This window comes from Cherax quadricarinatus, unplaced genomic scaffold (assembly GCF_038502225.1).
Source record: "Cherax quadricarinatus isolate ZL_2023a unplaced genomic scaffold, ASM3850222v1 Contig4191, whole genome shotgun sequence".
Lineage (NCBI taxonomy): Eukaryota > Metazoa > Arthropoda > Malacostraca > Decapoda > Parastacidae > Cherax > Cherax quadricarinatus.
The window spans coordinates 17713-34495 of NW_027199217.1; the positions used below are offsets into that span (position 1 = coordinate 17713).

At 36.9% G+C, this 16783-nt stretch overlaps 1 protein-coding gene across 1 annotated transcript in view; it reads left to right on the forward strand.

The window, feature by feature from the left end:
- The window catches only part of LOC128690159 (solute carrier family 35 member C2), a gene marked incomplete at its 5' end in the record, with an annotated part of 29800 nt that extends 14357 nt beyond the window's left edge, over positions 1–15443 (forward strand). The window contains 3 exon segments of the mRNA XM_070081784.1: positions 486–595; positions 3751–3879; positions 10269–15443. Coding sequence (XP_069937885.1) covers positions 486–595; positions 3751–3879; positions 10269–10439 — 410 coding nt within the window.
- Between the last annotated feature and the right edge of the window lie 1340 nt (positions 15444–16783).

Genomic DNA, 16783 nt, shown 5'->3' on the forward strand with positions numbered 1-16783 from the left:
TCCACACATTCTTGTCTAAGTCCTACTTTTACTAGAAAATAGTCCTCCTGCTCTCCTACAGTTCTTTCATGCAGACTTAACAAATGTGCCTGCCATTCTAAAACTTTTTTCCGACTTTCAACTTTCAGCCCTAATCCTGTTTATCCATGAAGCTCTTCCCACTTTCAGCCTACTTCATCACTTGCTTCTTCCATACTTGCTTCTGGTTCTCCCCTTCTAATAAATCCCATTCCTGTCTACCACATGTATGAAATTTTTGCCTCCATCTCATCATATACATTCGATAAGTTCTCAAATCTTCTCTTTGTCTCTCTGTTACCTTTCCCTTGTTGTTCATCACCTCACCACATTACACAAGGTCATTTGCTTCCTAGTTTTCCTTACCATATTCCTGTCTCTAAATCTTTCATTATTATTGGCTATATTTTTTTAATAATGGGTTACCTATATTTTTGCACTTGTTTCAATTCCTGTATTTTTTTCAGGTACAGAAATAGCAGCAAGTGAATATGGATTCCGGTTTACAGATACTAATGACACTTTGTATATGTGGGGTAGAGTTATGTTTGGAGCTGTGCTTGCATTCTTTATGGAGGTAGGTCAGCTGCTTATTAAGGTCTGTATTTGAAAACTTTTCAGTATGATTTCTTGGATATGCCAATAGGGCAGGACTGACTTTTTTTTTTTTTTTTTTTTATAAACAGCTACCGCCTACCAATTTTACCTTCCAACTACAACATCCCAACCCATCCAGTGTAGGCACTGCCCTTTTGACCTGCTAACTAGTTATCCTGAACCCTTTATAAAAGTTCCCTTATCACACCCCAGTGCCACATTCATTAATCCTTTCACTGTCCAAACCTCTAAATTAATATTGTTCTCAGTGTCCACTTAAAAAAAAAAAAAAATTTATTTTTTTTTTTTTTTTTTTTTTTTTTTTAGGATAATGATGTCAGAAGTACAGAATTTGTTGGAAAAATTACAGAATTACTCAGGTGCAGAGTTTGCAATCTCAGCTCAATTTGTGCATTGGCAATTTTTCCCTATTTTATGCCAATTTGCCCTGTTTTATGCCAGTTCACCCTATTTTATATCAGTTCCTTGGCTTCATTCCACCAGATTCTTCGATATTTCACTATGAACATTAAAATGGTATAAAATACCGACAGGTTGTTAGGTAAGACACATATGCAACAGTTAGGTATCTTTATTTTGAAACGTTTCGCCTACACAGTAGGCTTCTTCAGTCGAGTACAGAAAAGTTGATAGAAGCAGAAGAGACTTGAAGACGATGTAATCAGTCCATCACCCTTAAAGTTTTGAGGTGGTCAGTCCCTCAGTCTGGAGAAGAGCATTGTTCCGTAGTCTGAAACAATATGGAGTTGAAGTGACAGGATGGAGCCTTATATAGCGCCAGGAGGTGAGACGTAGGTCACTTTGGGAGGTCAGGTCCCTCTCAAATCCAGCCGTTCTCACTAGTAGAGGTTGTCGAAGTTGATTTCAGGTCTGTACCAAGATACCCTTGTGTTGCAGTGTCTGACAGACCTGAAATCAACTTCGACAATCTCTACTAGTGAGAATGGCTGGATTGGAGAGGGACCTGACCTCCCAAAGTGACCTACGTCTCGCCTCCTGGCACTATATAAGGCTCCATCCTGTCACTTCAACTCCATATTGTTTCAGACTACGAAACAATGCTCTTCTCCAGACTGAGGGACTGATCACCTCAAAACTTTAAGGGTGATGGACTGATTACATCGTCTTCAAGTCTCTTCTGCTTCTATCAACTTTTCTGTACTCGACTGAAGAAGCCTACTGTGTAGGCGAAACGTTTCGAAATAAAGATACCTAACTGTTGCATATGTGTCTTACCTAACAACCTGTCGGTATTTTATACCATTTTAATGTTACTTCTACTTACACTTAGGTCACACTACACATGCATGTAATACAAGAATATTTATACACACCCCACTGGGTTTTCTTCTGTTTTCTTACTAGTTCTTGTTCTTGTTAATTTCATCTTATCCTCCATAAGCCATGCGTGTCGTAAGAGGTGACTAACATACCGGGAGCAAGGGCCTAATAACCCCTTCTCCTGTATACACTACTAAAGTTAAAGAGAAACTTTTGTTTTTCTTTTTGGGCCACTCTTCTTCAGTGGGATACAGCCAGTTTGTTGAAAGAAGATGACGACTCTTTTTATGTTCTTATAAGTGCTGCTTATATTCTTATTAATGCACTTTGACTATGCTGTATAGTTATAACATTTGCACATTATTGAACAGTTGCAAGCTCTAGTTATACTGTAAACATTTGGCAGACTGAAGAACATATACTGTACTAATAAAGTGATGGACGTAGCTGGGTACATAGTCCACTTCATTCACCTGCTGCACCTTGTGTGCTCTTTTCTCTCTTTTCCTCACAATTCCTCACCTCTCTTTCGACCATCCAGTCTTACTCTCAGTCCCTCAGCCTAGTGCCCACCCCTGGAACCACAGCAGACCAACCAGTTATCACATTTGATCCAAAATTGCTCAAATTTAGGGACATGGATAAGAGAGGTTTTGGGTTTAAATACAATTGGTTATGAAAGGTTTTATTGTAAGTAAAATGTATGGTAAAAAAACAAAAAAATTGAGTAAATGCTGAAGGCATTTGGAATATGTGGGAAAAAAGGATATATGCACATCCACATTGAATAGAGAAGTGAGAAGTTGGCAGTTGCTCCCATAGATCAGCCCTGTGCCGAGAGATAGGAACATTTTGACTGCTTGCATATCCTTGGATTGAACATTATAAACCTGGTATAAGATACCAGCAGGTAGAAAAGGAAAAGGCACACAAGTAAAAACTCAGGATATTTATTAGAGAATGCTTATGTTCTGAGACCTCATTCATTCCTTCTATAAACTGAGGACAAGTATCACAGTTAATATAGTCAAGGTGCATGTTAGAAAAGTGATGTCAGGTAAAGTTTAAGTGATGATCAGGTTGTGTAGTGCAGAAGTGAGGTCTCATGACTGTTGTGTCATGATATGGCTGGGGTGAAGTGTGGTCATGAATCATGTGGGCCAAAGTAGTGGAGATGTTACTTCATGCTTTCTGTTCTGCCGTGTTTGTAGCTGTGATTAAAGGCACTTCAAGGCACAGCCACCTCTGAAGCTCAGATTCAGTGATAAGCTGGGCTTTGCTCCAGTTCATCTGATGACCCTAGGTGTTTTTATGGGTCATGCAAGCAGTGCTTTGGTTTTGCTTGTTTCATGCATGCTTTCATTTAATATAACTGACTCCTTCCAGTTTCCTTTCACATAATTATTGCAGTATCCATGAGGTATTTTGTAGATTCAATCTTTGGAAACTGTGGGAGAGGTGGAGAGTCACTCTTGGTGAGGTCTTTTATGGATGTATTGTTTGTTATTCTTGGTGAGAGTGTGAGTGTGTTGTTGATTACATTGTCATGTGAGGGTATTCCTTAGTGGTGTGTTTGGTACAAGTAATATTCAAGATGAACTGTGCCCTGTGTATACAGTCCTGAATGAAAAGGGAGGGTAAATGGAAATATGTGAACACTTATGTAATGTAAATATGCTCTTCCTCAAGAAATATGTTAAATTTATTAAATTTTTCTTTCATTAAATTGATTACATATGAATTAGAAAATATTAAACTGATATTACCAGACCCTCCAGATTTATGTCATTATTAAACTTTATGAGTTAGTGGTAATAATTTTTCTTGTTTCAGGTTTCAGAATACCTAGTTGTGTGTTACACTTCATCACTTACGTTCTCTATTGCTGGTGTGGCCAAAGAAATCATGACACTCTCACTGGCAGTCTATGTCTACAATGAACATCTTTCTACTATCAATTTAGTAAGTTCAGTTATTTTTACATTGCTTAACTAAAAAAAGAAGAATTTGCAAACTACTCGTTAAATTATGTGACATAATAAGGCAAAATGATTTTAAGTGGAATTATGTGACATGATAGCACAAAATAGTTTTAAGTGGAATTATGTGACATGATAGCACAAATAATTTTAAGTGAAGTTCTTGAAGTACTTTCTCTCCATGAAGTTTTGTTTTCCTAAGGTCAGCCTAAGAAGAAAACTGTTATAGCCTGTACTCTTCATTTTTCTATAAAGATTTAAATATAAAATTACACTTGATCTGTATTACTCGAGACAGTTTTAAGGGTTATGTGTAAATACACTTGACTGCTGATTAACACTATACATAGTTAGCTTCTTGAAAATTTCATCTAAGACAAAACTGTGTAAAACAAGCTAAAGAACTTATGGGAAAAATAGGGTCAGTTGATCAAATGAAAATGCTGGCCCACAGATGGCTCCAACTTCATCCTGTTCCCTACTTGTATGTATCATAACAATAAAAATGCTTTCAAATGAGCTGATGTAGGTAACAGCTCTTAGCTTGTCAATAAAGTTAGGAATCATAACCTGCAAATAGCTTGTCAATAAAACTAGGGATCCTCAATCTAACCTTGTCAAATCCTGTGTAAAAAAAAAAAAGGCAAATTTTTTTTTTTAGGTCTCCATATTGTAAAGAAATGCAAATGATAATGTAATTGTAGCTGGTTGTTGTGATGTTTAATGTTTAATGCATTAGTTAAGGCTACAAATGTTACAGAAATAATATTTCTTACCTTAAATTGTGGTTGCTTTTGTATGTCGATGATTCTGAATAGAATGCAGAGGGATGCTGTGGCCCTACTGGGCTGAGATGGATGGTTGTGGATTGTCATCTGAGGTGGGTGGTTGTGGCTCTGGCACTAAAGTCGATGGTTTTACTGGAGAACAGAGAAATTCTGTAATGTATTTTTGGTCCCTTTTTTACCCTACTTCACTTTTTACAGCTGATGGCAAGGCATTATCAGCTGATCTAGACCCCGTCTCAGAGTAGTGATTCTAGATTTGTCAGGGTCCTCTTTAGTGGAAAAATCTGCTAGTTTAACAGCAACATGGAACTACTCGCATAACTGTTGCAATGTTAACTTTTTTCTTCACGTTTTTCCTCATCTTCCTCTGTTATTTGCCTCCCTTATATCTGTGCATTGATCTCTGCCAACATTTCCTCTGGACTTCCATCATCTTCTAAGAGCTCATTCACATCATCTTCCAGCATATCTTCAAAGCCTTCACCGGTAATCTCCTTGCTATCTGAACTATTTCCTGCACCTAACTATTAAGGGAGGAAAAACCTGTGAAAGAATTCACCACACTAGGCCATAACTTTCCCCAGGCTGCACTTAATGTTGTTGCTTGGGGCACTTCATTCCATGCACTTCTAGTATAGCTGATGGCATCTGCAATGTTAAATTTCTGCCAAAAGTTTGGTACTGCCAGGTTGGGGCCTGTGTCCTTTGATGCAACTAGTTTTTCATCGCTTTTCATGTGTAGTTGCACCTGAATGACCAGATAACTCCATGATCTAGTGGTTGTATTAAAGATGTATATGGAGGTAAAAATACAACTTTTACATGTGGGTACACATTGAACACAGCTTCTGGATGAGTATGGGAATTATCAAGAGTGAAGAAAACTTTGAATGCAAGGTTTTTGTTGCACAGGTAAAACATGACTTCAGGAATGAAGTGATGCTTAAATCAGTCAATAAATAATTCCTCTGTCATCCATGCTGTCTGGTTTGACTTCCAAATTACTGGTAAGGTAGCTTTATCTACACCTTTCAAAGAATGAGGAGTCTTAGAGCAATAAATAGCCATGGGCTTACACTTGAAATCACATGATGCATTACTGCAAAGGAGCAAGAAGCAATCCTTTGCTACCTTGAATCCTGGAGCACTTTTCTCTTGCTGACTGATATAAGTTCTTGTTAGCATTTTCTTCCAAAACACACTCATCTCGGCATTAAACTCTTTCTGTGGTTCATAGCCACCCTCAGAAATAATTTCTTGCAACTCAGCAGGGAAATTACCTGCTGCTGCATGATCAGTTGAAGCACTTTCACCAGAAAACTTAATATTATGCAACTTATATGTCACTTGAACTTGTGAAACAAGCCAGTGGTAAACACACACTCTTGTTCAGGCCTTCCTTCCTTATCACACACTGTTTTATAAAACTATAAGGTTTTTCACTAATTAAGATGAAATTAAGTGGTACACTTTTTTTGTTGTTGTTGTTGTTGTTGTTGTTGTTGTTCAGTCCACTTGGTCAATAAGTTTTCTGATTTATTTACCTCTTGTGATCTGTGTGTCATTCCTGGGTTATTCATTACATAAGCCCTTATATTTGCCTCGTTCCCATTAATTGTATAAACTAATAGTATTTGTTAAGTCCATATGCTCTTGCCATCTCCACCACATGTACACCACTTTTAACCCTTTGAGGGTCCGTCCCGTAGTTCTACAGCACTTAAGCCTGGGTCCAAGCCATAGTACTACGTCATGAGCTCAGCTCAATCAGATAAGCTGTTAGCAGTAAATTTGAGCCTAGATATGAGAGAATGCATCTGAGTGGTAAGTGTGTGCCATATAAAACAAATCCTGCAGCATGCAGTGCATAATGAGGAAAAAAACTGCAACCGTGTTTTTGGATTAAAACAGCAAATTTGTGGTGTATTTTCATATGGTTTTTACAGTTCTGTTTGCAGTTTCTTGGTCTCATTTGTTAAATGGAAGATATATTACAGAAATAGAGATGATTTTGATTAGTTTTAGTACTGAAAATGGCTTGAAATTGTGCTCAAATTAGTAGAAATGTTCAATTTTTTCCAATGTTCTTGAGTAAACAAATCACATCACGTGTCCAGTACACATCACCTGGTGGGTCTAATATGCATTCACGAATGCACATTTTGAAATTGGAATATTTTGAACTTTGTGTGAAATTGGCCAAATTACTCCTTTCCGATCACTTTATTGAGTAGTTGAAATAGTTGATTGGGTGATTTCTTGTGCTCAGCCAGATAAAATGGAACACATATTAGCAAAATAGCTAAGAATTTGGTCTAATGGAACAATATAATTGGCCAAAAATAGAACTCAGTGTGGGCAAAATTACCAGTGTGTAAATATCGCTGACACGGTAAAAATCATGAGAGCATAATTTTGTCAATTTTTTATCAAATTTCATACTTTTTGTGTTATTATCTTCAGAAAAAGATTCTCTACCATTTCATAGAATAATTTTTTTTTTTTATTCCTAGACCCTGTGGGGAATTTTCAGATTGGGGGTCTGGACCCCTCAAAGTTGCAGTGCAAAGAGAGCCACTATCATGCCTAGGCATTATGGGCAGACTTAATTTAATGGCTTACAGACTACTTAATACTTATCTAATATCTGTTATCTCAATTTTCTTCAAACACCAAGAGTTGAATGCTTAAGCTTTTTCTTGCCACTTCAAGTATCACTCACATACCTGTTGGGTGCCTTGGTTACTATGCAGATACAAGATATGGAAATCAATTTGCAAACACAGATATGAGAATTGTATGGGACACATTTGTATGGACCACTAAGTTGAGAGGTGGGACGGGGTAGACGGGAGGAAGCTAGGCCTGCCCCGCAAAGACAATGGCCTGACCCACACTAGGTGGAGGGGAAAAGGCCATAAAATAACAAACCTAACCTAATTATCCATTCAGCCAAATGGTTGTTGGCACAATGTCCATTTGGCCAGTTGTCCTTTAGTCAGATATCTGTCGGCCAAGTGTCCGTCAGTCATCGGTTTGGCCACGATTTATACAGGAGAAGGGGTCACTAGCCCCTTGCTTCCAACATTTTAATAACCTCTTACAAGGCACATGGCTTACGGAAGAAGGATTCTTCACCACTTCTCCATGGAGATGAAAGAAGCGATGTAATCTTAAAAACCCAATAACACCTTTTGAATGAAGTCATGTGGTTACTTGGGTCCAGACAAAAAGACAGTTAGTCACCATCTTAAAAGGCCACATTTAATGATTGATTTGTAAAAGATATGAACAAGGATTTTTGGGACCTGATGAGCTGTTGGAGTGTGAGCAGGGTAATATTTAGTGAAGGGATTCAGGGAAACTGGTTATTTTTATATAGCCAGACATGAGTACTGGAAATGGGAAGTACAATGCCTGCACTTTAAAGGAGGGGTTTGGGATATTGGCAGTTTGGAGGGATATGTTTTGTATCTTTATACGTATATGCTTCTAAGCTGTTGTATTCTGAGCAAAAAGTAACTGTGTCAATTCCCATTTTGAATTTCATTCCCCATAATTTAATCCCACCCCTCTCCCGAACACCCTAGCATTTACTTCCTTTACAACCCCATCTATAAATATATTAAACAACCATGGTGACATTACACATTCCTGTCTAAGACCTACTTTTACCGGGAAGTATTCTCCCTCTCTTCTACACACCCTAACCTGAGCCTCACTATCCTCATAAAAGCTCTTTACAACATTTAGTAACTTACCACCTATTCCATATACTTGCAACATCTGCCACATTGCTCCTCTATCCACTCTATCATATGCCTTTTCTAAATCCATAAATGCAATAAAAACTTCCCTACCTTTATCTAAATACTGTTCACATATATGCTTCAATGTAAACACTTGATCTACACATCCCCTACCCACTCTGAAGCCTCCCTGCTCATCCGCAATCCTACATTCTGTCTTACTGCTAATTCTTTCAATTATAACCCTACCGTATACTTTTCCTGGTATACTCAGTAAACTTATTCCTCTATAATTTTTACAATCTCTTATGTCCCCTTTCCCTTTATATAAAGGGACTATACATGCTCTCTGCCAATCCCTAGGTACCTTCCCCTCTTTCATACATTTATTAAACAAAAGTACCAGCCACTCCAACACTATATCCCCCCCTGCTTTTAACATTTCTGTCATGATCCCATCAGTTCCAGCTGCTTTACCCCCTTTCATTCTACATAATGCCTCACGTATCTCCACCACACTTACATTCTGCTCTTCTTCACTCCTAAAAGATGGTATACCTCCCTGGCCAGTGCATGAAATTACCGCCTCCCTTTCTTCCTCAACATTTAAAAGTTCCTCAAAATATTCTCGCCATCTACCTAATACCTCCATCTCCCCATCTACTAACTCCCCTACTCTGTTTTAACTGACAAATCCATACTTTCCCTAGGCTTTCTTAACTTGTTTAACTCACTCCAAAATTTTTTCTTATTTTCATTAAAATTTCTTGACAGTGCCTCTCCCACTCTGTCATCTGCTCTCCTTTTGCACTCTCTCACCACTCTCTTTACCTTTCTTTTACTCTCCATATACTCTGCTCTTCTTATAACACTTCTGCTTTGTTTTTTATCTCCACATATACATGTACCTCAACGCACCACTCACCTTTTTTCCTTCATCAATTCTATGGTTAGCCTCAACCTTCATAAACCCATCCACTGACATGCCAACTCCCAAATATCTGAAGATATTCACTTCTTCCTTACTCTCTCTCTCTCCAATGTGATATCACTGAGAGGATTGAAAATCCAGCTTTTGATTGAGTGATGAGGAATGTATCTCTTTCAGTCACTCTACCTGGTGGAAGGTAATGCAGGAAAAAAAAATTCTGCCTTTCCCTATCTATCAGGTGTAAATCTAAATGTTGTCCCTGTTATGAGTGCTGAATAACCTACATGGTCAAAGTCAGTATGAGTACATTGAAAACTGTCATTGGCAAACATAGGCTTGACCTGTGCCTTGTGTTATTTGTTTTGTTTCAATGTTCTGGCCATCTCCCACCAAGGCAGGTAATTTATACATGAAAAAGGGCTACTAGCCCCTTGCTTTTGGCATATTAGTTTCCTCTTATGAAACAAGGGCCTTATGTTATCTGTTCCTTTAAATATTTTATAGGAAAAAATGCCGTATTATCTTGTGTATTTCCTGTAAAGTGTACTGTCAGTTGTACATAGAATGTATAGGATTCTATATACACCTTGATATTGATTATATACTGTACGCATCAAGTGGTGATTACAACAATAATTGTAGTTGCTTTGTGTATGTCTTGTGCTGATTGACCAGGCAGTCAGTAGTGAAGACTGATTTCAGTAGCAGCTTTGAGAGTAGAACTATCAAAACCTGTCATGTGTATGAATGTGAGTGCCAGGTGTGCACTAGATCTAGATGAAAATTGAAGCAAATAGGTTTATGTAAGTTTTAAAGTCTTAATTTAGTAGAAATTTCCAGACATTTAACTACTAAATAATTTATGTTCAGTAATAGAATGTACAACATCTTTCTTCTTTAACAGATGGGGCTTGTGCTTTGTATCATCGGCATCACGTTTCATGTTGTTCTGAAAGCCATGCATCCGCCCAAACCACTTCAGCAGCCCATATCTTTGTCTCCAGCAGAAGGTTACCAAAAGGTACCTTTGCTCTCAGATATGGATGGGGAAGAGCAGGAAATTTATTCAAGGTAGTCCTTGGTCAGAATAGTGTTTTTAAACTGTGTTAAAAGGTTTTGATCCACTATGTGATCATCATACACTCATACAGGGCAGTGCACACATTCCAGTATCATCAGGCTATCAAACCTATGAACTCAGTGGTCAGAGGCATTTCACTCACAACTAAAAGGTCTTGGGTTAGAATCCCAGCCAGGGCAAGACATAGTCAAGTCTCCTTACTCCTGGTAGTAAATACAGGGTTGTAGTTGACTTTTATGAGTCTCATCTTATGGGCGGCATGTTCATAGAGCCAGGCTTGAATGTAAGTTAAGATATCCCTCTTAACCTGTAAAAATGAAGGTGAATGAAGCACTTATGCAACACTTGGATATCTTTATTATAGATACTCCATTATAATGATGCCCAAGTATATTACAAGTATCTCATTCATCTACTTGTTGGGTTTCTGTACCATTTATATAATAACACCCATAAAAATTAATTTTCAAAACTACACGATGTTAAGTAACAGAATTGAGAGAGACTATATCTTAATCATGTTCACAGAATAACGGATGCCTTCTTTCCAATACATTATAATGCAATGAGAAAAAGTAACATTAAGTAGAAGAGGAAGGGGGCATGACCCCCCCTACCATGATCAAAGAAAAATGAGCATTAATGAAATATTACTCCACAAGTGTAGAGAATATAAAGATTACATGGTAAAGTGTCAGTTAATGAGGTGGGCCAGGAGCTGAGACTCTACCCCTCAACCACAAATATGCAACTACATATACGTTATATTTATGTACAAACACATACACGCTCGTGTGCAAACGTGTACAAACACACACAGACATACAAACACACACACATATAAACAAATACACATATATACAAATGCAAACATACAAATATACACAAACACAAAAACAAAAACACACACATACAACTATACACAAACATACAAAAGCAAACATATACAAAAACACACATACACATACAAATGCACACAAACACACATACAAATGCATTCACAAACATGCATATGGACATAAACATTCATAAACATAAACATGCATAAACATACACAGGCAAACATACACACAGATATACACACAAGCATACACACAAAAATAACCACAAACATAAATATGCAGAGAGTGAGTGAGTGTGTTATGAAGCAGGTACTGGAGGTCAGAATAAACCCTTCAAAAACATGAGTACACAGGCTCTCACTTGATCATTCTCAGTTCATATTTAAATTACAGTATAATATTGTAGACTTAATAATTTGAATACAGTTTACAACATGTTTTTCCTTTCTATGATGAATTTCACAACACTAGTTTGACAGATATTTTAATTTTAAACTAAAAATTTAATTTCATCCTAGAATTATGTTTGATAGTTTGCCTCTTAACATTCTCTTAAGTTTTGATGAACTTTGTTTAGGAAGCAAGTTACTGTGACTTATAGTTTGTTACAGGTCACCAAGATTGGAGTCTTAAGGTGTGCACAAAACTATGTTCTATTATTGTACTGGCTTACTAAAAATAATTTATTTAAAAGTAGACTAATCAAATGTGGAAACACTGTGTAGCTTAATGCAGTTGCTAGTCACAATGTAAATAAACTGTTTTAGGTTAGGTAGTTTTATTTAAGAATTAGAATTTAGCATTTTAAATCTGTATTGGTTTAATTACTGTATATGTTTGCAACATGTTGTTGTTTCATATAGAGGAACATGAATTTGTAAAACCATGATGTTTCCTCCTCCTGACATGCACAAAGATAAAATAGAGGTAATACAGTAGAAGAGGTAAGTTGAATAAAAAGTCAATACCATGGCTGGATTAATTTATCAAAAATCAGTACTTAGGAGAGACGTTTCAACTTCTGCTGGACCAATGTTGAGTTCCAATGAGGGCAAGAAAGGTAGAGAAGGCCTTCTCTACTTGACAGTGGTCCAGGATGGTCCAAAGTGTTGTCATAAGGTTCCTCTCCTAAGTGCAGGTTTCAGTGAATTGCTTAGTTGTTACAACAGAGAAATAGAAGTGAAGGTATGCAAAGTTAATATTAAATTCGATGATGCTAGGGTTGATAATTGTCAGTTGTCATGAGTGTAACTGTAACCACTTACAACTCTAAGAGAGAGTTTTGAGTGTTTTTCCTGGGAGTTTTCCTTTATTGAGAGGTGTTCTAAAGATATTTGATATGCCTTCAAATGTTGAAGACATGAAGAAATAACTGAAACTTTTGTTAGGCTTGCAAGTGTTGTTTGGCCATTGTATAGTGATGGACTTGACACCTCTTGTACTGAGAAGAAAATAATGTAAGAAAAAAGGATTACCTCAGCATTACACAAATGACCCATACATAGGAAAGAGGAGCTTACAATGATGTTTGGGTCTGACTAAGACCATATACAATTGCCATTTACCATTGTAAATTGACCAAAAAACATCATGAGCTCCTCTCTCCTATGTGTGGGTTATTTGTGTATCGTTCCAGTCACAGTATTGTTCCTCTTGTTCTTCATTACCTCAGCAAATATATATTGCATTTTGGCATTATGATGTAGAATATTTTGCAAATGTAGAAGGACATAGATAATTTAAGAAAGCTCAGGAAATATAAGAATTATTGTGCTCACTGTTTACTCCATTTTTTCCTCTAAAGATGTTATAAGGACAGCAGATAATGTTTATTATGATTATATTCATGGCATAGCACTACACCAGTAGGGACTACACAGCAACTGGAGAATGGGAGGTAATCAGGTTTGATGAAAGGAAAGGGGAGGTAGTTCCAATTCCTTTGATCAAGAGCCCTTCATGCATATCAAGGGAACAGATAATAACTCATGCACTTTTAGTACAGTATGTTGAATAGCTCAGAAATTAGTTATTAATTAGTTATTGCTGAAGGGGACCTTTAAGAGGTTGCCTGAATTTTTTTTTTTTATCTTCCTGCAACTTTTCAATTTTATATCACTCATAACTCAAGAACATCTCATTGAATCAGCATAAAATTTTCAACACTACATACAGTAATGAGGACCAAATACTAGGAACAGCTGACATGTTCATGTGCCCTGTGACCAAGGTTGTTCCCAGGATCCTGGAAAGGCTCGGGTAACTTCAAAAAAACTCAGTGGCAGAGCCTCAAGTGTTCAGAAAAGGTGTCTCCTAACTTGACAATGATGGAAAGTGAAATTCAGGTGTGCAAGTGCAGGTTTAGCCATTGTGTAAAATAATGTAAAAGTTTTGTTTTTATTGAATCATATTAAATAATTTTAGTTTACTTCTGAATGGCTTCAATATTTAACCCTTTAACTGTGAGATAATGTGAAAAAAAAATCCTGTGTGTGTGGGAAGATTTTGGAAAATAAAAAATATTTTTTCTTACAGATCAACAGATCTTGTTTTTCTGAATCGAATAAGATTAAAATGAGGGAAATCTGATAAAAACACAATTTTATGGTGTGTTGAAGTTGGTGAAAAAATGATCAGCAATAGTGACATTAAAACACTAGTGATGTTTACATTTTACAATTATTGAACCTATTATATGACTGTTTTTCTGTTTTCTTAATTGCTTTTAATGTTTGCTATATACACTAGTTTTTATAATACAGGTCAGCCATCACTAATCCAACAATCAGTAATCCGGTTGCATCACTAATCCGGCACTAATTTTGGCTAGCATAATTTCAAATTTCTGGGGTTGCCACACCAACCTACTGCTGCTTGCTGCATGTCATTCCAATTTTTTTTTCTCTATTTATTGTCATAACCTGCTTGCTTTTAGCCCTTGCCATGGTTCCAATGAATAAAAATGCTTCTCCTTGTTTAAAGCACATACACCATACATTGAAGATAAATGATAGTGGCTTTGAAGCCATTGTTGATTGCCATGAGCTCACCTCACTCAGATAAACTGTGACTGGTAAATTTGGGCCTACATACAAGAGAATAGGTCTGTGTGGTAAGTGTGCATTACATAAAAAAAAATCCTGCAGCACGCAGTGCATGAGAAAAAATTGCGACCATGTTTTTGGTGTAAAATGGCGAATTTGTAGTGTATTTTCGTATGGGTTTTTATGGTTGTATTCTCGTTTTTTTGGTCTCATTTGATAGAATGGAAGATATACTGCAGAAATAGATATGATTCTGATCGGTTTCACAACAAAAAGTACCTTGAAATCAAGTTCAAACTAACAGAAGTGTTCATTCTTTGCCGATGATCAAGAGTAGACAAATGACGTCACCATCCAATACATGTCCAACTGGCCAGTCTGATACATAGTCATGAATGGGTTGACATTATTTATACAATTATTACAATAATGCAGTAGTCTGCATAACAGTATATCTTCTATTTTTTGTGTGAATAAAAATTCAAAATTGAAAGCAGGCGTAATATAAGAGGGGCATGGAGACATGACTAATGAACAGAGAAAATGTTATTATAGTGCCAGGCTTGTCGGCATTGTTTATTCTAGACCCTATTTTGAAACTGGCATCTCTTGAAATTTGTGTGAAATTGGCTAAAGGACCGACTTCTGACCACTTTATTGGACAGTTGAAATAGGTAAATGGGCAGTTTCTTGTACTCGATCGACAGAATAGAAAGAATGCTAGTGAAATAGATATGAGTTTGGTAGACTGGAACGATAGAATGGGCCAAAAATAGGGCATAAAGTGGGTGAAATAGTTGATGCGTAAATATCGCTGTTGGGTTAATTGTATTCTAACGTAACCACTGTAATCCAGCAGAACCACTATCCTGGTACCCTACAGATCCCAATGATGCTGTATTAGATGTGTTTCAAAGTGTTTTAGCACTTCAAACATTGTTTCACTTAGAATAATCAGTATGTATATGATATATTAGGTAGTAGGTTGGTAGACAGCAACCGCTCAGGGAGGTACTACCGTCCTGCCAAGTGAGTGTAAAACGAAAACCTGTAATTGTTTTACAAGATGGTAGGATTGCTGGTGTCCTTTTTTCTCTCATGAACATGCTAGATTTCAGGTACGTCTTGCTACTTCTACTTACACTTAGGTCACACTACACATACATGTACAAGCATATATATATGTACATACCCCTCTGGGTTTTCTTCTATTTTCTTTCTAGTTCTTGTTTATTTTTTCTTATCTCCATGGGAAAGTGGAACAGAATTCTTCCTCCGTAAGACATGCATGTCATAAGAGGCGACTAAATTGCCGGGAGCAAGGGGCTAGTGACCCCTTCTCCTGTATAAATTACTAAATTTGAAAAGAGAAGCCTTTGTTTTTCTTTTTGGGCCACCCTGCCTTGGTGGGATACGGCCGGTTTGTTGAAAGAAGAAGAATATATGGTATATACGGTATGACTGGTTTTTACTATTTTGGTCTTCTAAGGCTGTGTACAAGGAATACTTATAACATTTACAATTGTATCAAGAGTGTAATACGTACTCCTCAAACATGGAAGTAAATAATATTGATTGACTTTACCGGGTTACAATTACGGTATATATACTTTATGATTGTTATTTATTTATTTTTTTTTTACTATTTTGGTCTTCTAAGGCTGTGTATAATGAATACTTAAAACATTACAATTATTTCAGAGTGTATTACTCATGAAAACATGGAAATTATTCACATTGTTTGACTTTACTGGGTTATCCTGGGCTATACCTAGTGTGCTTTGTAGCTGAATTCCACTGTTAGTATCATGAAATTGTAATAAATTTGGAATGAATAAGTCATCTCTCATAAACTTGCACACCCTGTTTGCTGGTAGGGAAACTGGTAGTGGAACAACAGCTCCTGGTTTCTTTGTTTACTTTTGCTAGTGAGGTGTGCTAGTATGTAGAGCATAGTCACTCCCTGAGTAGTTAATTCTGATACATTGTGTGGATTCTGTTGGCCTTTAGATTTTTTTCAAATGCGTGAATAACTGCAAGAAGAACCGAAAAGTTGCTCCGAGGTAAAAAAAAATATTGGCAGGTGGCAGATTTGTGGGTACAAAAAATGGTGCGTACTACTACGTCACATACAGTACCAGTGCCTGGGTACTAGTATGTTGGTCACAGTACCTGCATATTCTTACTAGTATGTTGGACACAGTTAAAGGGTTAATGGCTGATGCATCTTAGGGCCAGGATAGTACCTATTAAGTTTCATTTGTGTGCTAGCAAATTTGTAGATGTAAAATAGTAAAGAAAACTTGTAATTGTTGGAATCCATACCATAACTGGAGAATTGCTCATCTGATCACCTTCAAATTTTCACCACTGTTATTGGTGTGGTGTGACTCGCATTGTCATTGTATGCCGTAAGTCCAAATTTGGCAGTTTCATTGAATAAATAGTGATA